The following is a 26,978-nucleotide window of genomic DNA, read 5'->3' on the forward strand; positions in this document are numbered from 1 at the left end:
GATTCTTCACTTCTAATTAGAGTATGCATGAAGAAAGCTTGCATGAGAGGTCTCCAAAGGGCAGTCATGAAGGTCAAGAGTACTGCCGTAACTTGTGGCATCCAGCACCCCTTCTCTAAACAACTTTGAGGTACCCAAAACTCTTTGGATAACAGATCAGCCCAAGAGTCAGAACTGTGAACAAAATTTAGGAGGAAAAGGCAGTCTGGTGACAGGGGCAAAAAATCCTGTGCATGTTTCAAGTGCTGTGGAAGATGTCTTAACCTGGACCTCACGTACCAGCCAACAGAAAGATTGCTTGTCCTTCCTTTTATTTTGCCACACTTTAGTGTGCCACATATCTTCGTTTCCAAGTGGGAAGGTTTTTTAAAAAAAAAAAAAAAAGTTCATGAATAATGCCATCATTACGATAGTCCTTATGATGATTAGTCTGATATTAGTCAGTTTAAATTATACTTTCTGGCAAGTTTTCCTATCTGCTGTGGTGGCTATCATAAATTTTGACAAGGGGAGCTGGAGGTTTTAATGACTCCAGTCGTGTACAGTCATAGCAAGTGGCAGGGATTGAGAAGCACGTTAATGTGATATCTTAATAAAAGGATTGATGAAGAAATAAATAATGAATAAATGTGATTGTTCCAGCTCACTGAAATAAGAACTTAAACTTTTAAGGCTGCTAACAGTAAAACAGTGCTGCTTGAGCACTGTTATGCTCAAAGCTATTTTCAAGGTTATTTTTTAATTGCAAAGCCTACAACCTTCCTTTTTAAAAACATGGGGTTTTTTGAACCTTAGTTTTGCAACAATTTGTGAATTTTTCAACCAAGTGCACTGGAGCAGAGGATCTGGAGTATCTGGGTCTTGCAAAGAAGCTGTTTCTTGTCTGAACTGCTTTAGTTGCTTTTAGCAGGTTGAAAAGGAATTGTCCAAGAAAGACAAAGAACAATCTAAAAGAATAACAGAAAAAAAAAAGTGTATGCTGTTCTTCCCCGTGCATTAATTCAAACTGTGGATTTAACTGAGAATCCCAAATGTGTGCGTAAATGGTACACTACGTTTGGCTTTTAAGCATGCAGAAAATTGATTCTAAAGACTAGCAATCAAATTACGTGGGGGAAATTTCATTCTTCAAGGTTAACGCAATGTATAACCTCATGAGCCAAAATCACATAAGGACCATCTATTGTTCATAAGTGTATTCTCTAGTAATCATTGTGTATTCACCAAAAAATGTAGATGCTTTATTACTTACACAAATGCTAGAATTGCCCATGATACACATGGAACTTATTAAAGGAAATACACCATGATTTTTATTTTCTGTCATTAATTGTAATGGCTATTTTTTGACTGAATATATTCTGAAGAGCCAGATCCTTTAGATAACATAAATCATGATTCTTCTACTTAAGAAACCACTGAGGATCTTTAACACTCTGATTAAAGAGAGTCATGAAATAAATATTTGAAAGACTGGCTTCAGCCTGTCCTATCCTTCCATTAGGATGAGATTAGGAAGACTAGGGTTTAAATTTAATAAAAACAAACCAAAGGCACGCCTCGTGTTGGCTACCATAAACCCATAGGTACTAAAACTTCCCTACTGCTGTACAGAGCCTTTGTTTGTGGCTGCAGATCAAGCAATAAGCATTAGTTGGAAGCCTGAGATCTATCATGTCTTGTTTAACTGATGTGAAAATGATTACCTGATGGTATCCACTGCAGGATATTGCTGCATGTTAATAGTTATCTATGTTGGCTGATGTAATTAAAAACAAGAGCAGCAGCCCATAGCATACCTAGTGCACTGGCAGAGCTGATGAACGTTTTCCAGTTGAGACTTTTAAAAGGCTCTGTGAAATTGGAAGAGTGATATACTCGTTTCGTAAACGTCAGTTGGTCATACAGAGCACCCTAATGGAAATCTTGCATGCAGAGGTCTCTGAGGAGGCAAATTTGTAGGTAATCATCTTACATAACTTTTTTTCCTTTTGTAGGTTTGTTGTCACTGTCTTTGAGTGCACAGGAGCCAAGTGTTTTACGAATGTTTTTGACAACAGCTGTGCTGTGTACTGAAGCTTTCCTGGTGCTTTAAATTGAGCATTATTGATGCCATAGATCAGGAAAGTGAGTCTTCACCTTGTAGTAGCTGAATTACTATCCAGAGCTGATTAGCCATCTGATTTTTAACAGTAAGAACAGCATAATAAAAAGCTGTCTGTCTTCTCTGCCTCTCAGCCTCACACCTGTACTGAAAAAATAATTCCCAGGGATTGTGTGGCCCTGTGCCAGCATCATCAACCGGGAAGACAAATGGACTCTTACAGACTCTGTCTTTGAGTTTATAATGCAGTTGATAGCGGTTCCCGTCAAGACACTGAAAAGGGAGCAGACCTCTCCACTTGTTTGATAAAATATAAATCCCAGATATTTATTCTGCTTTATGCCCCGGTCTCTTTAAAAACTTGAAAAAACAAAATTAAAAAAAAATTCCAAATAGGTGCGTGCCCCTTTGCTTCTGTAACTTTGTGGGGGATGCAGACCAGTACTCTGGTCTGAGCAAAGGTTTTTACTTGCTTGTTCTGGAAGAGTAGCTATAACGCTGCTTTGGAAATGTGGCTGCAGTGAAGTCAATGTACAAATGCCTACCCTGAACCTCAAACTGAAGATACAGCCCCACGGTTGAGGTTGTACAGGCCCACGGGGTGACTGCACTGTGCTCGTAGGTAGTTAGATTATGCTGAAGCCTGCACAGCCGCATTTGTTAATGAAACCTTGTGAGTAAGGTACATAAAATGACAGAAGAGGCAGTGTCGTAGCTGTACGAAGGATCCCAGTGGTTTTAGGAGGAACAGTTTGTGTCCCCTTGGTCTTGGCCCGGGGTGAAACCCTAGGTCTGCTGTGGCTGGTGGGAATTTGGTCCCTGGCAGCGGAGAACTTTCTCCTGATGTCCTGAGGCTTTGTGCTAAGGAGAGATGCCTTTGCCACCGATGCAGCCCAGAGCCTTGAATGTTTAACTGGAGTGCAGGGTGGGAGCTCACCTGGGAAGCCCACAGAGTTGTCAGGTGTTCCCTGATGCGGGTGCTGGGTGGGCAAATTACAGCTTTAACGAGAAAGCACATGGCCTTCTCAGGGCTAAATTCCTTCCCTCTGTAAACTGATGGGATGGTGATGGCTGTGGTGCTAAGGGGAGAGTTTGCCCAGGCATCTGCTGGAGCACTGGGAATGCGCAGGGTGTTGCTTCTGGTGTTGTCCAGGGCTCTTTGAGTAGGTCATTAGCTCACCCTTTTCAAAACAGAAACATCCCAAATCCGTGCATATCCCATACCATTAAAATCTGACAGGGCTAATGATGGCATTGCGTTATTCTTTGAGCTGAGTCCTGTTGTTGCAGAAGTGATGGGCCTGATCTCTGGTGCCCTCCTCACTTTGCCTGCCTTTTGTTTAAACTCAGTGCAAGTACTGACTGTCCTTTCTTCTGTACCTCATGGAGATATAGTCCAATGACAGCTACGAGGCACTTTGTGTAGTGAACATGAAATAGGAGGGAAATGAAAAAATCAAAGAGGAAGAATTATTCATGGGAAATTGAGCACAGCTTCATTTCTCTGCATAAAAAATTGAGCAATGCTGAAAGAATTATACAGTTGCCCATAGGATTTATTTCTTCTGAGCCCTTCACCTTTCTTGGGATCTAAGTCCTCCAGCAGAGAACCTTTTTGCAATAGACTATTATTGTTGTTAATATTATTATTAAGATGATTATCATCACTATATCTCAATGTGGGTATGACTGTTTCCTCTCCAACTGTAAAATGTGAAATCACACAGTATTTCTAAGTACTGCAGTATCTTCCCTCCCTTTGAAGAACTTTGTCGGTTCTGCATGCTTTCCTCCTGTTTGTCCTTCCTACCTGCAGCTCTGTGCTCTTCTGCAATCTTATTTTGAGGTGGTAGGGCAGACCAGTGGAACCTTATATTACGTAGGAAAAACGTTTTTCCCCTTCAGATTGCCAGTATTTTGCACATACCGCCGCCTTCTGATTTCAGGACTGAGAAGTTTCAGTTTGTTTCCAAACTGAGACCCCTTGTTGGCAATGTGTTATAATGCATGGAATTTATTTTACTGGCCTGACCTTATTCTTGACCTTTTTTCCCCTCTTGTCTTCTGCAAATGCAAATGATGCATGAATTGAAACCCCCTTAAGCCTGAACAGGGGAGATAATTCTAAAATCGAGGAAGGAATTGGAACAGCAGAGCATATCTAGAACGTCTGATACAATGCCTTTTTTATTTTTCAGTCAGTTTGCTCCCAGGAAAACCTTTTTGTGGAAAACAGGTAAAAAATAGCTTTTTTTTTTTTTGTGTTAAACTTAGCTGTTTCTCTTACTATTTTGTCTATCATAGTTCTGTAGTTGTTTATCCTAATGCAAAGACTGTTGAGCAAATTTGTAATCCATATTATCCGCAGTGTTTTTGTGCTTTAAGGTCGGGGGGGGGGAAGAGATTGCCTTGCAGTATTGTATATGAGCAGATAAGGCGTTACTGCTGCTTCCCCAAGACGTTGCATTTCAGTTTTAAAAAGCAGATTGTGGGAGGGAGGGGGAGCCCACCTAAGGTTTCATTTCAAATGACCCATCCGTCTCTGGAGTGCCTTTGGAATTTAACTTATTGATCTTTAAAAAGCACTCTAGCAGTGGCTGGATGATGGTATTTATGAAAGACCGCGCTTGTGTTTCTGTTGTTTAACCTGCTCTCCTGCGGGGCTGAGCGGCAGCCCTGACTTCGCTTGTTGCTTGTGAAGGCTCACACGTCCCCCAGACCAGACCTGCCTCACTGCTGCATTGTAGTAACGAAATGGTGATATCTGAGTAACTGTAACTTTGCATTACTGTGTGATAGTTCCTGTGGATGTTCTTTTTATTATAATAAATCCACTCAAAGCAAAGAGAAGAAGAAACTGTGTTTAAGGTCTAGAAAATATGAAGCGTTACAAAATATGGCTCCATAGCAGCCATAAAATAGCTTAACTGTGTTGAAAATTGGGGAAACTGTGCATCTTTACGGCATATAAGGATTTTAACCAAAATGCTGGGAATTTCACTGGTGAGTGTTTGAGCAGTGCTATCCCAAGTCTGTCCTGTGCAGGTTTTAAAACTGTTTAGCATCCCCTTGAAGAAGGGGAGGTTATCTTTCACGGTATTTCTATCTCTGTCCATCTTTACATCTGTCAGATGCATTTATGGGTAAGGCTGTTCCCATAGAAAATGACCCCACATTAATGGTATAAACCAGCTTTTCCGATGGACAGTCCTGTAAGTGGAATGAGGGAAGGGCCCTCAGGAGGTAATGGGCACTGTCATCTAACCACCTCGTATTCTGAGAGCTAAGGACATTTCCTCAGCTGCTGCTTCTGTATTGTGACTGTGGAGATACATTTTATCAAAATAAATCAAAATTTCAACAGAGGAACCCAAAAAGCAGATACTCCCATAAACCTACTTTTCCCTCTCTGCACGGACTGGGACAATAAACATGATATAGTTGTTCCTGTTCCCAAGTCAGTATGGAAAGTGCTCAGACGCTGCCTTGCTGAGGGTAGGATGGGGACCTTTGTGGGATAACACGCGAACTTCACAGCCAGGCCTCCATTGGTTTATGCATTCAGTCCCACGCCTGCGCGCAGGAGGACGCGGCCTGTTCTGATGTTTGCGCTTGGTTCGCTTTGCTCCAGCCCGTGAGCTGGCTGACCAGCTTTCCTGGTGTGAGGACGCATACCCAAGGGGAGACCAGGAAAAGGCCAGGTTGGAAGTTGGGCTTCCGTTCCTGCCTGCGCTGTTGTTGTCAGGAGGAAGACTTCAGCTGCCTTCCTCGGAACACTGCTTTTTCTTGCTGCATGCCTTACAGCCTTTGATCAGGTGAAGCACTTCAACTCGTACTTAGCTCTGTGCACGTAAACGATCTTGTTGATTTGCTGTGTTGGAAATTAGGTATGTGTTTAAGTGCTTTGCCTTTCCTTTTCATCGGAGAACCTGAGCGTTTCTCTGAGCTGCAGAGATTTCCAAGCGACTTAGCAAGTGCTTAAAATTATATATGCAGTATCTTGCTGGCTTGCATTTTTTATGTTCTGATTAGGTGACATTTTTATGAATTTTCTTTTGGATGTAGATGTATAGTTCCTTGGCTTCTGAGAATTACCTTGCTCGGTAACAGGAAACGTTAAATGGCCTTCAGCCTCCCTGGCTGACATGTCTTAACGTTCAGTTGACTGTGCACAGTTATGGGAGAGGGAGCGGGGGAAATTTTAGCCTTGGTTTGTTTTTTTTTTTAAACTACGAATCTAGCGCAAGTTGGAAGATGTTGCTAGAAATTAAACATAGCTTTACAGATCAGATAAATTTGAATTGCCATGTCTGTTACCGTAATCTTTCTTTTCGTTTTCCAGTAGGCTGTTGGAAGACAGTAGTATATGCAATGACACCCATAAGAAAAGACAGCTGTTTAGGTTTGTATGACTTTATTTAATATTTGTTTCCCAGTAACTCTCACTCGTGATTGTATCTGTGTCCTCGCCGAGGGAGACCTTGACAGGTCGGGGTATGTCATTTTTCTGGTTGGAAAGGAGCACAGAGAACGGAGTTCTTACACCGCTCATCCCATGCTCTGAATGGGGAGGTCACAATGGGACTCTTTCCTTCGGTTTTATGGATCATCGGCTCAGGAACCATATGAGATTTTCAGCTGCCCAGCTGCTTGGACTGCCACAATTTGGGGGTGACTGTGACAGGTGGAAGTTGATTTTGCTCTAATACGTACTACAGGCATGTTTCACAGACTAATGCCCAGACTGACCTTTTTTCCTTTTGTTCTTTTATTAAAAGCTGAAGTAAAAGTACGGTGAGGTGAAACTGATTGAAGTTCCCTTATCTAAAGTAGCAACGTTTTGAAACCTTTTTTCTCTGTAAATTTTGTCTTCCAAACTCCAGTTCCTTCTGCCCAGAGAACATTCAGATGTATCCCATATCCCAGATCGCATCCCAAGCCACAGGAAATCAGTAGGAGTCAGTCCATGTTTTCATGGAGAACTTTTTGACACACTGAATCAGTGGAAGACCCAACCTGGTGGTGATAGTGTTCCTCTGAGAGGCTTAGAAAGGCTCTGTGCCCGCACCCTGAGCTCCCATAGGTTCAGTTCAAACCAACTAGAGCTGAGCTTGCCAAGCTGCTTTTAAAGTCAATCAGCTGCCACAAATCCTAAGCAGAGCGGGCAGAAGTAATGGAGCCGCATCCCATGGCCACAGGCAGCAGGCAGAAAAACTTTTCTCCATGCTTTGGGCGAGCCGTGATGACCTGAGAGTCTTGGATTGGCCATGCAGGAGTAAGGAAGCATCTTACACACAGATGCTCTTAATAACTAATACCTGTTCAGGTTTGGGGAACAAAAAGGAATTTCTGTAACCCCAAACCATAGATAACTGGGATACAAAAGCATTCTGTTTCTCTTCCTCTTTTCCACTAGGATATAAATATAAGATAATTGTTAATTTCTAAGCACAAGAATGCAGAAGAATCTGTAAATAATATACTTTGGTTTTTTGCTTTCCAATTAAATCTTAAGGACATTTTCTTTTTAAAATCTTTTTCCTTTTGTCTGTTGTTGCTTCTGTGCTGTTTCTCTTCATGCTTTCCCACTGTCTGGGTCTAGCGAAAGTCAACAGGTTAATACTGCTGATCACATCTGTGAGTGGCTCTGATCACAGTCAAGGAACGCACCAGCCTCATCCCGTCTTTGACACGCTGCTCCTTCACGTCCCGAGTCACGCAGCTCGGCGGGTTCTCCAAATAAAGAGCAGGAGCCATGTTCACAAGGGGAAAGGGGCCAAAAAAAAATAATAGATACAGTCCCACCTTTTTGATTTGTAGAAAGAGCTTTGAGCCTGCAAGGTATTATACTTTAAAATAAGACGGAGGGGTGGAAAATGTCTTCTAAAAGCCTTCCAAAAGCCAGTGTTATTGGGGTAATGGTTGTGGTGCACTAAGGTGTGGTAGGCATGCTGGTTTGTCATTTCAGCAGCACATTGTAAGTGGTTCACCATAAATAAGCTGAATTCTCCTCCAAATTCTGCTCACAGTTTACTGTGTTGTTACTCCCAGTACCCTGGGTGCTCTGCAGCTGTTCAAGGACAGACAGTCTCTACCCAGAATTTTTTGCAATTACTGTATGCAGAGGGGGTGGGAAAAACCCACCCTAACTGGTGGGTCTCTAAGTGGAGCGTTAGCATTGAAGAGTTTGGGGTCACACTGGGAGGACACATGTTTAGGGGAGGGCTTTGGATGGCTTCACAGAGCAGATGATGAGTGGGGACAAGGTGCAATAGAAATAAGGAGGGTGGATACAAAGACAAAGGTAAAGTTAGTGAGAAAAACATTACAGGTGACGGACAGCAAAGGGAGAAGTAGCGATGGGTCTGCTGAGGGAAGAGACCGGTCAACAGGCAACAGAAATACTACATCAGTGCTACGTAATATTGCCCCGTCCGGTGAAGTGCTCTTAGGATATATGCGGATGGGGAGCAGCGGTAAGTGCTGTGCATGTAAAAAGGGTAGAGCAGGGTTTATTTGCTGGAGGCAGATGAGTATGGGGGTCAAATCCTCTGTTTCAGGCATGCTTTCGTAAATGCAGAGTATTTCCTTTTTCTTTATTAGGCTCGCTGCAGGGTGCACAAAGATAGACTCTGCCCTGACATGGTTTTGTCTGTGTATAAATCTTTGTTTCCTGATGTCCGTAGGGGTAACAGAGACAGCACGGGAAAGGCATCTGGCAGTCGACAGAGCAGTACGGAGAACGAACTGAAGTGGACAGACCACCAGAGGCCATGGAGCAGCACAGACTCAGACAGCTCAAATCGAAATTTGAAGCCAGCCATAACAAAGACAGCCAGTTTTGGTGGGATAACCGTCCTGACAAGAGGAGATAGCTCATCAAGCAACAGAAGTACCGGCAAACTGTCTAAAACAGGTAGCTGGTACTCTATTGGGTTCACAGTTACTTCTTGTTGTGTGGTGATAAATGGCTGTACCGGTACTTGCCTGAGTATGGTATATCACAGAATGGTTTGGGTTGGAAGGGACCTTCAGAGATCATCTAGTCCAACCCCCATGGTTGGACATGATAGTGAGTTACATCAACAGTCATATTTCCGGTGCGTGTCTGTATGTCCATCTATGTATGTGAGTATCTGGGTACCTGGTGTTGAGTTTTTAGGAATCAAGAAGAAAACACGGTGCCTGAGGTTTGCAAATCACGGGTGAGGTAGGCTTTTCCTGGAGTAGAGTACGTGCATGTCCTGTTTGACTGTCTGCACTTCTCGTAGCCTGAAAACGGTGGTACTCCTTTCAGACATAGCACAAATTTTGCCTTTTTATTAGTCTTAATCTTTTTGAATCGTGAAGATTTAAATGTCATATAGCTGATGAGAAATCCAAGAACATTTTGTTGTTGTTGCTGAAATGCAGACCGTCTGTGTCTTGGAGTACAGCCTCTCCCTTGCTGCTGGCAGATGAGGCAGTGTGCTGTGGTGGAAGCAGGCTGAAGCGCTGGATTCACAGAAGTCCCACAATCCCTCCATTTTCTCATTTAGTTCCCATTAAATGAAAGCACCATTTAAGGAGACTACGGACCTCGTGGGAGTTCTGCATTTATTTGCATTAACTTCACGGATACATTAACATATGAGTGAGTCACAGGGTCTGGATCTAAGTAATTTCAAGCCATGCCATTAAGCTACTCTATTATATTTTTGTGTAAAGTGTATAATAAATAATGAGCCCATCAGATGATTCCATCAGTTTGGTTCATTTGATAAATATAGTACAGGACAAGTGGTAATCAATACTTAGCACTTAGTGCTCTTTCAGCTTGAGAGTGTTTTATGGACAATACTTAATTTAAACCCAGTTTATCAAACCTGGGTTGATCATATTTCACTCCTGTTCCCAAAATTGTATGGTAGCCTTTGCCGTGATTCAGGATAATGAGGAATGGAGTTGTCAGAATAAATCAAGAAAACCTTCGACTTGGTAACTACATTCTGGACCACCAGATCTTGAACGTAGTTTAAAATTCTGTTATATTTTACAGCTGTAAAGGAACCTGGCTTGTTGGAAAGCCGCCCTTTCAAACCCTGCTGGTCATAAAGCTGCTGTGAGCTTTTGGAATATCTTGCCTCTTCTTCTTAATGCTTCTATTTTATGTTTCTTTTGAGACCCTGAAAAATATTTGGTTTAGTATCCTAAGATTCATAGAATCACAGAATATCTCAAGCTGGAAGGGACCCATAAGGATCCTTCTCTAAGATAAGACTGTCCTTCAGTTTTGCTCCATCCTTATGTATGTGAAATCCCGTGGAATTAAGGTAAGAATAATTTGACTTCGAAAATTAGTACAGTATAGTTGTTACCTCTGGCTTGTTCCTGAGCATGAGCATATGCAATGTAGCAAAACCAGCGTGTATGTAGTTTCGAAACTACACTCTCCTGTATTTTTTATTTGTATGAAGGCTGAATAAGCTATGCAGTGGGGCCTGAAGTATGCGATAGACCATGTCTTTACCTCCAGATTTCTTTGCCTCACATGAATCTTTCCGTTGCATCAGAATTCAATTTGATATCCATGAATTAGGGAGGAGGCACAGGTTCCTGGTGTACTTTTCTGTATCATTCACCTTCAATAGAATGCAGTAAAATGTGTGTCTCTGCAGCGTTGTATTGCAGAGGTGCAGAACACTTAAAACGGTGTCAGGGAAATCCAGTTTGGAGTGTTGAGACATCTAATTGCAAAAGAGTAATACTTTTAAGTAGCTGTTGTAGTGTTAAAATGAAGCATTATTAGAGGGCGCAGTTAGAAAAAGTAGTAAAGGAGAGATCTCTGAAGCATGCCAATACTTGTAAATGCATCTGCACTCCGTATGCACCAAACCCAAAATTGCTTTCAAATGAAAGCTCTTATAATACATTTTTAAAACATCGGTGATATTAAAATTCCATGTCCTTTGCAGAGCAATTACATATTGTAAGTGCTTTGACTTTTTTTTAAGCAAAGTGTTTAAATTGGAAAGCTAGTTGAGGCACAGAATCATGGAATCATAGGGTTGGAAGGGACCTCTGGAGATCATCTAGTCCAACCCCCCTGCCAGAGCAGGGTCAAAAAAAAGTGAGGGAGAAAGTGGGGGAAAAAAGAAACAAAATCAAAGGAAGAGGTGGGGGAAAAAGAGCAAGGCTGGATGTCAAAACAAACTTACACTTTCAAAGCCAAGACGGAAAGTCAAAACTGTCAGTCAGCCTGAGGAAAGTCACAGGGAACAATATCTATCTGTATCGCTATTTCTATCCTTCTCTCTAAAATATTATTGAATGGCATTGAAGCAGAAAAGAATGACTGTTAAAAAAAAATATGGAGAAATATGCCTTGATAAAGTGTTCTTCCTTCACCAAAAAATGCTGAGTGCATTCATACAGCTGTCAGAGTCCCCATGTGCCATTTGCATATGTTTTCTAAGGTACATTAGGTACCAAGCGACTCTTCATTGGGCATGTTTTGCATTAGATCTGTACTCTAGTCATAGGCTGTGCTGGGTGTTCCATAGCTCAGTACTCATTTAAAGCTTGATCGTGTTTTTATTTTGGGGGGATTTTGTTTATTTTCTGTTGTCTTTACACCTCTGTAATCCTATTTCAATCAGTGTAGTAGCTACAAACATCAGGCACGCTGCCTTGGCAGTGTGGCAGAGCCTGGTGGGCACCAATTCTGTCCCGGTTCTCCTCTGCAGAAAGTACTGGTCTGTTCTGTGCAGTGCCTTATGATTCACAGTAATAAATTTAAGGCATTTTTGTCTTGCACATAGTATGTATGAAATCACTTTAAAGTCACTAGCTGGTCAAAATGTTCTTCATTGGCTAAATGATGGAAAATGTTTGTGACCATTTTAAATGTGAAAATTATTCTACGTATATGGTAGTCATCCAGAAGCATTGTCAAACGCTCTTCTTGATCATGGGAATATTAAAACCTTCAGGATTTTCACAGATGGCTCACGGCTGCCTTTGAGAAGATATGCAGTGATGCAATATCAGCATTGTAGCCTTTCTGGATTGTTTTTAATATTGTTGCCCTTAACCTTAACTTCTGATAAATCAGTAATTAATGGTCCATAGCAGACAAACAGAAAGAAGCACAGAAAGAAGAAACTGAAGCACAGAAAGATGTTAGCCGCCCCGTAGGCAAAGACAGATCATAGAACGTGCTGTTTTCCGTGGTGGAGTGCAGTAGTGTCAATTAGTCTTAGACTTTAATTGCATTCAGCTGCGCAGGAATTGGAGCTTAGCAAAGGAATTATGTTACTTCATTCTTGCAAACTTCACAAAAGGGGCTGTTTGAAACCCATTACACGGTTATCTTACTGATTCTGATGGTTATTTTCATGCACCTGTTGATTGTGTAGAAAGCCAATGAAAAGCACAGACTGTATATTGCAAATAAAATTTTCTTCTCTGTTATTCTGAAGCCTAGTAGATATATAGAGATGTGTTAAGTTATAATTCAGTATTGAGCGGGGCGTTAATAATTTAACGAATTGCAATCAGATTGCATTCATACAACTCAGGAAATCATACAAAATCTTGGTTAGTTTAGATTTCCAGTAGTATAGTGGACTTTCCAGGGTTGTAGAGTGGTAAGTGAAATAAATGTCCTTGTAGGCATCAAAGATGCACCTGTTCAGTCTTTAACACACCCACGAAGAGAAAATCTAGTTCGTCAATCACCATGTTATTTTCACTGGCACGTTACAACAGGTTTTTATATACATTATTTGGAGGGAAGACAAGATGCGTTTCAAAGAAATGTCCCCTGTGTATCTACGTATCTATTCAAATAATCGTTGGAAGACTTAAAAGATGTAACTGTTGCATCTTTAGCTTCTCTTAATGCACTTTCCATTCAGTGGAATGCACATCTGTTGGAATGTGATTCTTTCTTCCCCCCATTTACAAAACGCTGGCTGCACTGGGGTATCAGCTGTGTTGATACAGATCTGTAGGGATCGTTAACTTTCTTGGCGAGGCTCCAAGTAATCGGAGCCACAGTCTAATCTCTCCTGTTTAGGTGTTCATTGCTACTCCTGTTGGGGAAAGACAATTATACTGCAGGCATTTCAATGCATTAACTTTTTTTTTTTTAAATAAAGTGTCCTGAAAATTATAATTTTTTTTTTCTCTGACTTTTGGAACTGGATTTCTGCTTCTTTATGATTTCCTTTAATCTGGCATTAGCCTGATGGATCTCGTGAGTCCAAGAGAAACTGTAGGAATGTTGATATATGGGTAATAAATCATGAGCCAACTGCTTCCAGTCATACTCTTCCCGCCAACCAACTGTGCTGAAACATCAGTCTTATTTTTAGAAGTGCATCTTGCAGAGAAATAATCATGTTCAAGTGAGCACGTACCATTATCATAAAAAAAAACCCTAAATACATTGTAATATACAGAAATGCAAGCGGCTTACAAAAGTAGCAAATAAATATTCCTAAACCAAGAAACTATGTCCAAGACAAAAATACTTCCATAGATGATCAGCTTTCTACTGTTCCTAAAAAAAAAAAAAAAAAAAGACTGCCTGGAGCAAGTGATGGGTAGCTCTTGAGAGTCCAGTTGATAAGAAAGGAAAAATTTACCTCGGACTTGGAATGTGGGATGAACAGAGATGTTCAAAGTCATCAGATACTGAATGCTGACCCAAAACAAATAGAGCAAGACATGTTGCATTGCTGACTAATGCTCAGAATATTGGAAAATTAGTGGTATCTCCATGCTCTCCCTGCACAAACCCTCTAAGCCATTAAGACTTTGTGGTGATTTTTCTGTCTCTCTTTCTTTTACCACTCTTTGAACTGCTGTATTTCTCAAAATACTTTAAAAATATATTAATGGAAAGTCATGAGAATATGAAGGTTATTATTATGTCAACTGTGAAGCAGCAAGAAAATTACAGAAGAATCTAGAAGAAGTAGCCATCATTACATACTGGAAAAAAGAGGTTGGGTTGTGTAATGGGGGCAAAAATCTCATTTAGTCAAAGTTCCTTTCAGAAGTCTTTAGCAAGACATCTCTTAATGTGAATCTGAATAAAGTCAGATAGTTCATTTTTTTTTCCATTTGCTACAGTACTGAATTCATTATGTGGTGATTTCTTATTCCAAATTTAGACACCGTGAAAACAGCTCATCAGAGCTACAAAGACAAGATTAATTGGTGTTAATTTCCAAACATTAGTGTTAGAATTTACTTGGCTTAATATGTCTAGACTTAAAATGATAAGAAATAAGTTGTAGTGTTGGGGAAAAAAAAAAAGGTCATTCTTATACAGGATAAATGGGGGCAAAATTGGTTAAGGAGTAATTTCTGGGATTTTTTTTTTAAATATTCAAAAAATTGCTAAAATAGTTTTGTGTTTTACTTGTGTTCTTTCAAAATCACCCACTTATTTTACTGATACAGGAGAGCAGATCTCTGATCTTTTAAAGCAGACGTTTCAAAGCTATCGCCTTGGCCAATGTGGGGTGATAGCTCCAGAGGTTTTTCCACTGCTTCTGCCTACCATTTGATGAGTACATCTGAATTCATTGCAGTCCTTTGGCTTTTAACATTCAGAAGCTGGTAAAGATCAATCTGTGATTCTGCCATAAAAACAGCTGAAAGGGGGGAGGAAAGGGAAAAAAAAAACAACAGTTGAACGTCAGAGCTGCAGTCTTCTTTCAGGCTAATGGCATTTCTTCAGACTAGCACAAAATGCGGAGAGAAAAGTCTGAACTCAGGCTTGATACTACTTACACGCTTAGAAATAATGGGAGATTTATGAAATCTCATCACCACTCCTGCACCTCCAGATAGCTTGCTAACCTGTTGAATTCAATAGGTGATGAAAAAGAGGAGAAAGTCAAGCAAGAACTCAAAGAAGCAACATGAAGCGCATGTAGAAGAGCCAGGGAAATGCAGGAAAGGAGCTGGTGACTGCTGTAGAAGGAAGATTAAGCTCCAGCAGTTGCATTTATTTTTGCGAGGAAGATACCAAATCCTGGTTGCAGCTTGATGAGGATGACCTCCAGGAATATCTGCGCTTTTTAGACACTGAAATGATCCGATAAATAAAACTATCCCTGCAGGAATAATCTTTCTAAATTTCCAGCCTTAGTCTACAAGGAGGGGAAAAAATATAGCATTTAATACAACTTTGAAGTGTATTTATAGAAATCAAAAATTTGTTCTGAAATCTCTTATTGCTTTCTTGATAGATCCTGGAGAAGCAGGTTTAGGGTCCTGCTGATAGCAAATAGTGCACAGCTCATAAAGAGGACTGTCTCTGTGGCAGCTGCCATGTGAATATGAAGTTTGAAGAAGATGGATAAAAATGTGTTTTACACAGCAATCCCCAGCAATCTGTAGAAAGACCCTCCGTTAAGTAACAGGATGCTGGTGTGATTTCTTCAGAGGAAACCTGTTTTGCTCTACCTACAAGGAAATAAACAAATTCCAATGTGGAATTGACTGAAAACAAATCGAGACTCTAAGCAGTCTGCTTCAGGGTCCTCCTGCAGTATCCTAAATAGGAAGGGACATAATTTGCCCTCTAGGAAAGAAGTTTGCTAAAACTGACGTCTGAGTTCTGTCTTTTCTTTTAGTCTGTACCTGCAGGAGAGCACGTAATTAACGTAAGATGCGTAGACAGTGCACAGAAGTGAAATAAAAGAAGTTTTAATTACAATATGCTTTTGGGAGGTTGCATCCGTACAGATGTTTGGTTTTGCACCTCCCTTGTATTTGCCTTAACATCCTGCTTTAAGGAAGCCATCACCTGAACCTTACACTCTCAGTCATTTTTGTCGTTTTTATGTGAAGCAAACCAAAATCTAATCAAGTAAAATCGCTGAAGTTCGGAAATTATATTTGGGCTTTAAAATGATGCGTCTCCTCATCCTTCCAGGCACATATGTGTTTTAGCACATTTGATTTATCTTGATTGATCAATTTTAATAGGCTAGATGCTGAAAAAAACAGTAGCAAAAGTCTTAGGTAGCTTTAAGTTAGTACACACACGACACAGGTACGTTGTTACTTGACTGACAGCTCAGTTGCTGGGTCTTTTTTTACGGCACAAAATGTTTGGTGGTTTGTTGTGTTGTGTGAGGTTTTTGTTTCTTTTTCACTTACAAACCCTGTGCTTAGTTTTTATACTTTATGAACCAGTACTTTGGCATTATAAATACGTGCTGAGCATTTTGCGTTCTGTTTGGTAAAGCTGTTTACTGGCCGGGGGGGGAGCAGATGTTGCGGCAGGGAAGTGGTCCTTTGAATTGTAGAAATACCGCTGGATACTGAGCTCATTAGGGAATGAAAACTCCCCTCCTATCAGCTGGGCATGGGCTAGTGCTTGCCTTTGCGGTCTGTGAAGGGTGTCCTCGCGTACGCGCCGTGTCTGATGGGGACTGGGGTCCCTTGTAACCCTCCTGCTGCGATTGTGTCTCTCTGTTAGGCTCAGAGTCTTCCAGCAGCGCTGGCTCCTCAGGATCACTGTCACGAATACATCAGCCTCTCCAAAGTGCACCTCTTGTCCCCGGGGTGACGGCTAGCTCTTCAGGCAGCGTGTCCTACCCTGAGAACGGGATGAGTGGCCAGGTGGCCCCCAGCAACACCAGCTATATCATTCTTCCACTTGAAGCTGCAGGGATACCGCCTGGCAGCATCCTTCTCAACCCACACACAGGTCAGTACGATGCTCTCCTGCCTGGTGCTGCCCTTCAGCGTTTCAGATGTCGGCTGGGGAACTGGTAAATCTCATGTTTCAAGAGATATTTTCTTTGAGGAACTTTACGAGGAAGCAAGCAGCAAATATCCGTAGAAATTACTTTTGGCAGGTCGTTTTTTCGAATCTGCAGGCAAAGTTGGATTGGCTTTCTGAGGCCGTTGTGGCATAGCTGGTGGGAAGTCATGCAAAACACACTCGTGCGGTCGCAGACAGGATATTCATCTTGTAAAGTCCTGGCACTCCCTGACTGCGAATCCGCCAAGATGCCATGAGCTTCACTAAGGACAGATGCTCTTCCATATCGAGCTGAGATGTGGTGCAACTGAAATGTGATGCTCAAAATTTTAGAGATTGTGCTTAACAGCAGAAGAATTTCGAAAGGCTTAGAGGCTGTATTTGAATTATCACTCCAGAGTTAATTTCCTTATGTGATTAGCAGTTGTACTTAAATGGGAAGTTTTGTGATGTGAGAGAGTCGTAATCTCTTCAATTCTGCTTTGTTGCCCTGGTAGTCAGCAGCACTGCGGGGCTTGAACGAGGTATTCGCAGCCACCCGAGCACTGTGGACGCTTCAGAAACCACTCAGCTTGAACTGGAGTGCTCGCTGAAAGTTTAAGGCAATTTGTTGCCTCCTTGGTCCAGATGAAGTCCAGATAACGTTACGCTATTACTCCCCACAGTATTGTACTGAAAGCATTGCAAAGGTTCAGGGAGGTTGAGATTGTGATGCTTCTTCACTGATTGGGACTATTTCAGTGACGATGACTAGCCGTGCCGTCAACCTTAGCTGAGTTATGCTGGGTTTAAAATAACAAAGCCTACAGTGCAATGTATTTTCCATTATACTGGGAGCTGAGAGTTGAACTCCAAAATACTGCTTTCAAAGTCCTTAACAAAGCATTTAGGAGCTTTTTGTTTGGGGATTTTTATTTAGAATCAGTATTTTATGTATATTACACCCCTGTGTTCCAGTATTTTGGTGCGAATGCGTAAAGCTTATTTGTGAGTCCACTGCTAAAAATAATTTTTTAGTCAGAATGCAGTCAAAACAACTCTGAAAGTTGCAGCATTTCAGAAAAACACAGCCTTGACAAAACTACTAAACCAAACTTTCCACAGACATTTAGAGCGTAGTATCTGGGGCTGATCAATTTATATTAGTGTATATAAAATCAGGGAAGAGTTCTTGCTTTTCTTAGATTCAAACACGATAATTTTTTTCTAGAGAGATGACTTAGAAAAATACATGTTTGTGCAAGTTACTCAAGACTACTATTTGTGCGTACTTTTTTCAAGCTATTACATTGTTGACATGAGAGCCTCATACTGTCAACATAAATGGTGATTTTAGTCATTTCTTAAAATGACTCGGGGAGAGGACAGAATGGGAGATGGGTATTAGCTAACCCTGTTATTATTAATTTACTCATTTCTGTTGTTCTGGTAGTTGATAGTTCTGTCTGTAGCACTGGAGTTTCTCGGTCAATAGAGAAGGTGGCATTTTGTGTGCTGTGTGGCCCACTCCCATACAAAACTCAGCAGGCCTAGGCAGAAGTCCATCCATAATTGAGGTGATAGGACTGAGAGAAACAAATGAAAGGAATCGCTGCTGCTTCAAGCCCACCAACAGCTGAGAGGTTGTGCTCGTTCCTGGCCACGGCAAGGACAGAGGGCTGCATCTCACCACATTTGCAAGCCAGAAGAGCTGTTTAAGAGGAACATCTCCTACATCAATTCAGCAATTTGCAGCAGCTAGCTTGTATTTTTCCGTGATACCTAGGGAGTCTTTGTCTGCCATAGGTATAATGCCTTTCAGTATTGTCACTAGAACCAGAGTACCTGGTCTTCCCTCCTAGCGTGCCTCATTGTCTGAGGAGGCATAATCGAGAGCTCCGTGTGCGTTAGTATGTTTAATATTCAGGGAGCAAGTGGTTGTGTGTACACACAATTTTGCGTTTCCTTCAAACTGCATGTTTTGTTTCTGTAGCTCCCTTGTAAATACATACATAAGAAAGAAAATGGAGGGAGCAGATTCTTCTAAAGACTGAAATTCTTGTCTCTGGCTGAAAGTCAGGCTGTATTGTAGCATCTGCTGCGTTTTTAACATGCAGCAAAATACATGCTGAAAATTTGCCACTCTTTGGGCTGAGAATCTTTGCATCTTATTAGGGTAATGTTACAAAAGAAGCTCCGTAGGGAGGAGACTTAGATTGCTGGATACTGTGATCGGCTATCAAAGTGATGGATGCTGTCAGAAATATAGATGAAGAGAAGACAGTTTAAAGAAAAGGAAAAAGGAGCTTTGTTTCCTATAATGAATAGATTTTTTTTTTTCCCTGCATAACATGATTCTTTAGCTTTCTTCTCCTCTTGCAGAGTGGCTACTTCCAGTCTTTTTCTCTCTTTTGATCATAACACCGTGTCCTTTAAAGATCTTTTCTTCCTTTCACACTACATAGTCACTGACTCTTCAAGCCTCTAATGGCATCCACAGATGCTGTCAGTATCTCCCTGCTCTAATTTATACCTCTCCGCTCCTTCTCCAGTGTTGGCAATCCACACTTTCTTTTCCATAGCTGAAGTTTCCTCTCCTATGTTTTACCCTTCTCCTTCCCCAGATAGAGAAGCTTCGTGCTTGCTTTGGGAAAAGACCATTTATGTGGCTATGCTGTTTTACTCTGTTTCATCTACTTCACCAATCTGTTTTACCCTTTAAAGGATTCCTCTTGACACGTTCTCTGACTTAACCCCTTTGACAATTTAAGAGCATTTACGTTTCATTCTTACTCCTTTAAATGACATGGCAATCTTTGCCCTTCTATCAAGGCCACAGTTCATAACTTACAGATGTCTTCTCTGTTACCATCTGATCTCTCCTTTTCATTTCTCATTTCGAGATTTCTTCATGAAAGGTCTAGTTTTTTCATCTTTAAAAGCACTGATGGACCTTTTCTCTTTCAGTTCTGTCATCCTTCACTGAGCCACGGGAGATGCTCTTTACGGCTTCCCTTGAGCATCTGGCACAGGCTTTGGGAGCCTGTTATCCCGCTCACCCGGTCTGACTTCCTCAGCCTCCTAAAGTACTTCTGGAGCCTGAGACTCCCGAATCTGGGGAGTCCATGCCATTGTCACCCAGTGTGTTTACAGCAGACAGAACTGCCCCGTGCTTCTCTTCCACTCGCGCTGATGATGACCTTTCTCACTCTGAGTGTGAGACGTGCGCGGTATAATAGAGTGACTTCATCCCGAAAGTCTTTGTGCTTTGGAGGGTTAGGGCAAGGTTTCTTTATCTGGTGCTCCTCATACGTTTCTGACCATTATCAATAAGAGGGAGAAACTGAAAGGCTGAGGAGTAGATAGAACAGGTAGAGGCGCCTGTGGTATACAAATTGGAAGTTCATTATTTCACTATTGCTCTCAGTCACTGCGTTCCTCCAGAGTTCCCTTTTTATCTCAGATATTCATACTTTGGTTACCTGCTTTAAATGTTATAACTCCTGTTGCTAAAATCGCTTTTTCTCACAGAAACGTCTCTAATTCCTTTGATTTATGAATTTACGATGGAACTGAAAAGAGAACTGAGGTCATGGAAAACATTTTCCCTACAGAGAAATACTGTTTCTTTTCTGTTTGCAAGACAATGACTTGGGTAAACTTCTTTCTTTTTTAAATAAACATTGCTTTAGCAAGCTTACTTCCCGAAGCAAAAAGAGTTCAGCAACTTCATCGAACTTTGGACAGAATTTTTCCTGTATATAAGAGATTTTTCAAAGACATCTTAAGTGTTTCTTCCTTCATAACTTCCAGTGCCGCCTCCTCTAATTACATAGGGTACAGGTCTCAAAAATAAAGAACTACGTTATTAGAATGTGTAAATAAATTAGTAACATGGTAATTCTGTACAAACTACAGTGTGTCGGGGTAGTTGTGTACATCTGAGTGCTGTTGTGTGGCAATAAAATGTACACGAGTATTCTCTACCTCCAATGTTGGCTCCAGAGTTCACTTTTAGTACTTACTGATTGATGCATCATTGAATGACTTCAAGTAATCATAGCATCTGAATCATCTTACAGCCATGGTAACCTTCCACACATTCCTTGGAAAGTCGTACTGCCAAAACAAATATCTGTTGTCTGCCTTGCCTGCAAAAAAAAACCCAGATGGCTGATACTGTGATGAGACATTGAGAGTGATGGGCACTTCACTGCTGTAGCAGGTCAGGTGAAGAGCAATCAGTTAAAGCAAGGTCTTAGGATTTCATACAGAAAACAGTACATTCTTAAAAGTGCTCAGCAAAGGCAGGGTGTTTTGTTTCAGGTCAACCGTTTGTAAATCCTGATGGGACGCCGGCAATATACAATCCTCCCAGTGGCCAGCAGACGATGAGGAGCCAGATGGTGGGACAGTCTCAGCAGCAGCCCTCATCCCAGCAGCCGCAACAGGTTCAACAGCCACAGCAGCAAATGGCAAGTCACCTTGTCACACAGGTAGGTGTGGTGGCTGTTGAAAAAAGAGAAGAAGCTCTCAGGGATACGAAGGATGGCCTAAAGGGTAGGAGGGAAGGATGCAGCTAGACAGAACATCAGGATGTTCTTTCCTTTTGAAACAAATTCAGGCTGATGATCTGTATTTTCAATGTGGATGAAACTGATGGAGAGGGAAGATTCCTTGTTCAGTTCCATCTAAAAGATGGTTTCATTTTGAAAAGGACTGTTAAGCAAGTTGCTGCATGTCTACATAAATTTATTTTGCAAAAAATGGCCTATAAGCGAAAGCTGAAGCATTCATTCTCAAACTAGCGCAGTCTGTAATTCTCTGCAAAGAGCTGGGGACCTTTCCCTGTCCCTTTCAACAGCAGTGAGGTTGTGCCAAAGAACCAAATGCAGCACAGGGCTCTACACATTCTTCCGTGTCTGGTTACATCGGGCCTGAGCTTTGGGTAGCCCACTCTCCAAGCACCCCTGCCCCAGATGGAGGGTCTTCTGCCTGTGCCCCGTGTTCTGACCAGGACCTTGCTCTGAGCTAGAAGCTCTGGAGCTACAGCAGGACAGGGGAAGAGCAGCGTAGTTTGGGCACAGTGCCACGGTATGTCGGCTCTCTGGCCCCTGGGCTGGCCGTGGCGTGCTGCCAGACATGGCTGAGTGTGGACAGCAGGGTTTGGGTCTGGTTCAAATTTAATTTTGTGGATTGTGTGCCTGATCTCCCAGAGCAGAGCAGGCAGAGGAAACTACTCAAGCAAGAACGCTACCTCCTGCTTACTGGCAGAGCGGCCAAGATCTGCTGTGGTTCTTGTGTGGCTTTATAATTTGGCATGGTTTCATACCCAGGTTACCCAGAAATGCAACGTTTAAATTCAGTGAAGTTGCTTTGATTTTCCTTGGATTTGTGTGTTTGTGGCTCTCATTTGTTGATTTTGGTCTTAGAAGACATAGGTAGCACCAAACCTGTGTAAGACTCAAGTTAAATGAGAGATTAAACCAAAAGGAACAGTAAAGCTATTCAAAGGTAATAGTGCTGTAGAAAATTGTTCTTTCACTTAGATAAACATCTGCTCCAAGCTGACAGGCCTGTCTCTGTTGTTAATTTGCAGCCTGTTCTTTGTCAATTTATTTTTCTTTAGCTATTGTGTTCTGCCAAAGGAGCTTTAAAATCATTATTCCTTTGCCTATGACACACTCGGAGTTAAATCAGTCATTATCAGCAAAATTCAAATATACACTTACACTGTGCTGCTCTTCCATTTTATCTCTGTAAATTAAATGTAGAATCATAATTTGGCTTTGCCTCGCATCAGTAATAAGAAGGTATAGCTTGGCTTTATTTAATCTAACAGCCATGAAATATATGAAAATAGGCAGAGGAATCTGTAATAAAGAATTGTTTGGTGTAAGGCTAAGACGAAGACTAAAATCACAGTACCTGACCTCTTGTATTTGGGCTGGTGATGAGTCACCTGCATTTTCAGAGCTGTGTTTCTGATCTTTGTTCTCAGTAACAGAGTTTGTTGTTGTTGTTATCTGTCTCTAAGTAGGTTGTATTTATTGTCTTTCACTCTGTTTATTTTGCAGCCTGTTCAGGCAATGCAGCCATCTTCTCAGTCAGTCCAATATCCAGCAGTTTCTTATCCTCCCCAGCATCTCCTGCCAGTCTCTCCAACGCAGCAGTTTTCTGTGGTACTAAAGATTTTTATTTTTTTTTTCCTTCCCTTGAAGTTGGGGGTGTGAACATGAGTATGCCCGAGAGCCACTGGGGAGCACTGCGAGTGAGAACCCCATCTAAATCCCTTTTCCTTAACACTTTTGGTACTGACAAGCCTTTTGTGAGAGCGTTCCCACTGATTCTGCTTATCTAACCTGGAGGATGATGTCAGAAGCAGGGCTCTCTACCTGGTTAGCAGACCCTCTAGAAAAATGTTTTGTTGTGCGTGTGATAGGAGCTTGTGTTTCCCCACTTTATGTCGAGGGAGCATTTCAGATTTGAGGTATTCCCTTTTTATGTCCACAAAGACTGGAGAAAAGACCTCTAGAAATCATTGTTTTTTATTTTATATCATTTTATCGATATACTAAGTCGACTGCCTGGATTTATTCCCCGATGATACCAGAGCGCTTGGAAAACAGAGTAGCGGTGGACCAGCTGCAGAAGGTGCTGTACGCTATGCATCATGACAAAGCACCAATGGACATGTATAATAAAAATAAATAGAGTGCTCTTCTGGAGTCTGAATCTGGCTTGGTGCTTACAGGGCTAAGATTATACTGTTGTAAAATGAAGCTGACATTTTAAGAGGCACTACAAGACTTTTTTTTCCTGTTATTTTGCTCTCTTGCTCTGGTAATCTTGTTTATGACTGTTTTTTTTTCCCAAGGTAGAGATGTCATGTAGTTATAGTAAGAGATGGAAACAAAGCTGAACAGATCCTTGCAGCTAAAATAATGTTATTAATGCCTGGTAGATGAGCGGTACCATTTAAAGGACAATAAAAAATGTTCCGTGCTGAACAGAAGTTGCATATCTTGGTGCTAATTCTCTTGAAAAGTGTCTTGCAGGCATCTCAGCTTGTTCTAATGGTGGTCATAGGAAGGCTGATACTTTTAGTGGCTAACGTAATAGTCAAACTTCCCCTGAATTAGTGTCTTCAATGTACATTACATTATACACATAATGTATAAACTATAGGGGTTTGAAGCTCTTGGTCTCTGTTGTGCAAATCTAGAGACATTCCAGGTTCAGTGAAGCTTCTTGTAGAATACGTTTGCAGTCATTCGCCATCCAGGTAATGACTGTCCTACCTTTTTAAAGAAACAGCTTCAAACATACAACTTACGTGCCTGAATATGGATGTAAGATGACGGTAAAATTACTAGCATTACTTTCTTACACCACCTGAAGATCTGTCAGGAGTGTTTAAAATGTTGGCCCATGGTATCTGCTCTCAGAGTGGGAGAGTGAGTCTCTGTGCAATCTCTGGCAGTGCTTTCCACAAAGAAACATTTTTTTTTTTTTTCCCCTCTTCTGAAGTTTCTAGCCAATAAATACATTGTACAGGCAGGAGGGTTTTGGGGAGCGAACGCCAAGCGGATGCAAACAAAATCAAAGAGGCTCCTTTTAAAAATAGCATGGATGTTCTAAGTGAAAAGCATTTTTATCGTGCTAATTCCCTATCCGTGAGGGGGTATAAGGAAAGGAAGATAATCTGCATATTAGCACATGATGGAATTTTATGCTGGATTTATTGTTGTATAGAGTATGCTTTAATGTTGATTATTTAAAAGTCTTATGATATGGACATAAATGAAAATGCATAGGACCACATTTGTAAGTTTTCGACCTTCACAGAATAAACTTGAGAGCATTGATTGGTATGGATCATTTTGCAAGACTGAACAGATACTGTTGAGAATCCTTTAATCATTACCAGCGTGTAATGAGACTTAGTTCCTCTGACTTTATTTGGTACGTTCATCCTACCATAGATTTATTATTTTTTCCCCACTCCAGTCAAATAAAGTATTGTTTCATTCCAACACTGACTAAAAAGCCTTGAAATAGCAACTGAAGGCTTAGCTGCTTTGCCTTCTCTATGTTTACAACCCTAGATTTTCAAAACAGTACAAAAAGGAAAAGGTCTGCACCTGAATCGTACTGAATTCCTCTTGGGATCATTTTGAAACACAGATGAAATTAACAGCATGTGTTTGGCTGAGGAATTCTGTGTTTGGGGGGAGAGGTATTCAAAATATTATTTTCATGCCCTTTATATTTAAAATGTCTTCTTTTGAACATTGTAAAGTTCACTTGTCATTTTGGAATAAAAGGAGGGGGGGAGAGGGCAGGGTAAAAGCCAAAATAATTGGCTTTTATGCCAAGCAATGCCATTCACCTTGCAGTTTGGAAGCCTTTGTCAAAGCATTTGTAGAGATTTTCATTTTAATTGCCTCCATTTTTGTAGCTACCCATGCAGAGTTTGGCACATATTTGAGCTGAGTGATTCCTTCCTGCCCACCCCCCCCCCAATGCTCTGTTTTGAACCTATTTGGGTTTGCTAATTTGCGTGTCAACCGCAGACATCGTGTCTACATCATTTTCCTACCGCCTTTTTGCCCTGCAGCGAGATGACATGACAACGCAGTTTAACCAGATGAGCTTAAGTCGTCAATCATCAGGAGACAACCCCGAATCGCCTTCTGGTCCTGTCTACCCGTCGCCTATCTTGCAGCAGCCTGCCCAGCAGACGGGTTACATTATGGCTTCCCCAAGTCAGCAGCTTCCCCCGGGAAGCTTTACAGGTTCAGGTCCACCAGTATCCCAGCAAGTGCTGCAGCCGCCGCCGCCGCCCCAGGGCTTTGTGCAACCACCACCGCCACCTGCTCAGGTAGGCAAAACCTTCGCGGCCGGTCTGGCATCGGTGCTCGTGATCACGTCAGAAAGAGCGTATAAAAAAAAAAAATATATATATATATATAAAAAAAAATTACCCAGATTTTATTTTATTTTTTGCTTCCTGGTGAAAGCTTAGCAGATGATTAGGCAGCAGGAAACTCGCAAAGCCTCTATCGTTTCCTGGGTTTCAGCACTTCCTTCCCTATCCTCAAACCCTTTTCCGAACATATGTTTGTACTCCAGGACACATCTGCGCATGAATATGAAGGAGGGAGGGTGAGTAAATATCCATAGTCCTTTTTCCCTGTATATACGCCAAAAGAGCAACATGCACATCAGCCCAGGTAGTCGTTAATCATATTTAATTGACTTGAACATGTGAGATGTCACAGATCAGTAATTTTACCTGTCTTCCTGAAGACTGATTATGTTTTACTGTTCACTACCAAACATCTCTACTTGTCTCCTGGGTACCTTTACAGAATATTGAAAGTGATTACTGTCAAGAAGTAAAATGCACAGATGACTTTCTGGACCATTTTCAAGGCATGCACTTTAAAAAGCCAAATTTCTTTATCCAATTATAGATAACTTCATTTAAACTCTACTTTAAAATGGTATTAATAGTATTTCTCCTGTTTCCATTTTGTCCTTTGGAAGAAAATATATAAAAGTAAAATAAAAAACCACCCTTTCCTTTAATGTAAAAGTAGTGTAAGCCCTACTGTTTTCTTTTTTTTTGCTTGCCACTTCTTACTGAAAATCTCCAATTGTGTTTGTTAATGGGATTCTGTATTGTCGCAGTAATGAAGAATTTATATTGTTACAATGTTTTATGTGGGCTAGAGGTCTAGTTAATTAGATCACTAATTAACAATAAAAGAAATCTGAAGACTGCTGGATGCTCACATCTCCTAGAGGACTGAGGCATGCGCAGTTTTCTATAGTTAGAAACTGTGCAGCCATTTTTTCTGAGAGAAGGCTTGCAAAAATATTTTTTTAAGGAGCTGAAGTTCAATACAATGTGATTTTTTTAATTATTTTTTTTCAATTGAAAATATGGCTAGAAAAAAGATTTCACTATTTGCCAAATGTAGCGTTTTTTAAATAATTTTGGGCGGAAAAAAAGACCTGAAGAGCAGAATTCCCTGATGAATCCGTCTCCCCATCTAGACCGCGTCGCCTAAGTGAGTAAGTAGAGGCTGTCCAGGCTTCTCTCTTCATGTGCAA

At 41.2% G+C, this 26,978-nt stretch overlaps 1 protein-coding gene across 50 annotated transcripts in view; it reads left to right on the forward strand.

The window, feature by feature from the left end:
• ARPP21 (cAMP regulated phosphoprotein 21) overlaps positions 1-26,978 on the forward strand; it is a 201,264-nt gene that overhangs the window by 128,841 nt on the left and 45,445 nt on the right. For 21 of the 50 annotated variants that reach the window (XM_074575358.1, XM_074575374.1, XM_074575370.1 and 18 more), the window contains 7 exons: positions 4,303-4,340; positions 6,447-6,506; positions 8,791-9,023; positions 16,590-16,820; positions 21,183-21,352; positions 22,934-23,038; positions 25,477-25,740. In XM_074575358.1, the coding sequence (XP_074431459.1) occupies positions 4,303-4,340; positions 6,447-6,506; positions 8,791-9,023; positions 16,590-16,820; positions 21,183-21,352; positions 22,934-23,038; positions 25,477-25,740 (1,101 nt within the window). The remainder of the gene's footprint in view (positions 1-4,302; positions 4,341-6,446; positions 6,507-8,790; positions 9,024-16,589; positions 16,821-21,182; positions 21,353-22,933; positions 23,039-25,476; positions 25,741-26,978) is intronic. The other 29 variants (XM_074575386.1, XM_074575363.1, XM_074575380.1 and 26 more) reach the window with 5 other exon arrangements.

The sequence above is a fragment of the Larus michahellis genome, chromosome 2 (assembly GCF_964199755.1).
Source record: "Larus michahellis chromosome 2, bLarMic1.1, whole genome shotgun sequence".
Classification (NCBI taxonomy): domain Eukaryota; kingdom Metazoa; phylum Chordata; class Aves; order Charadriiformes; family Laridae; genus Larus; species Larus michahellis.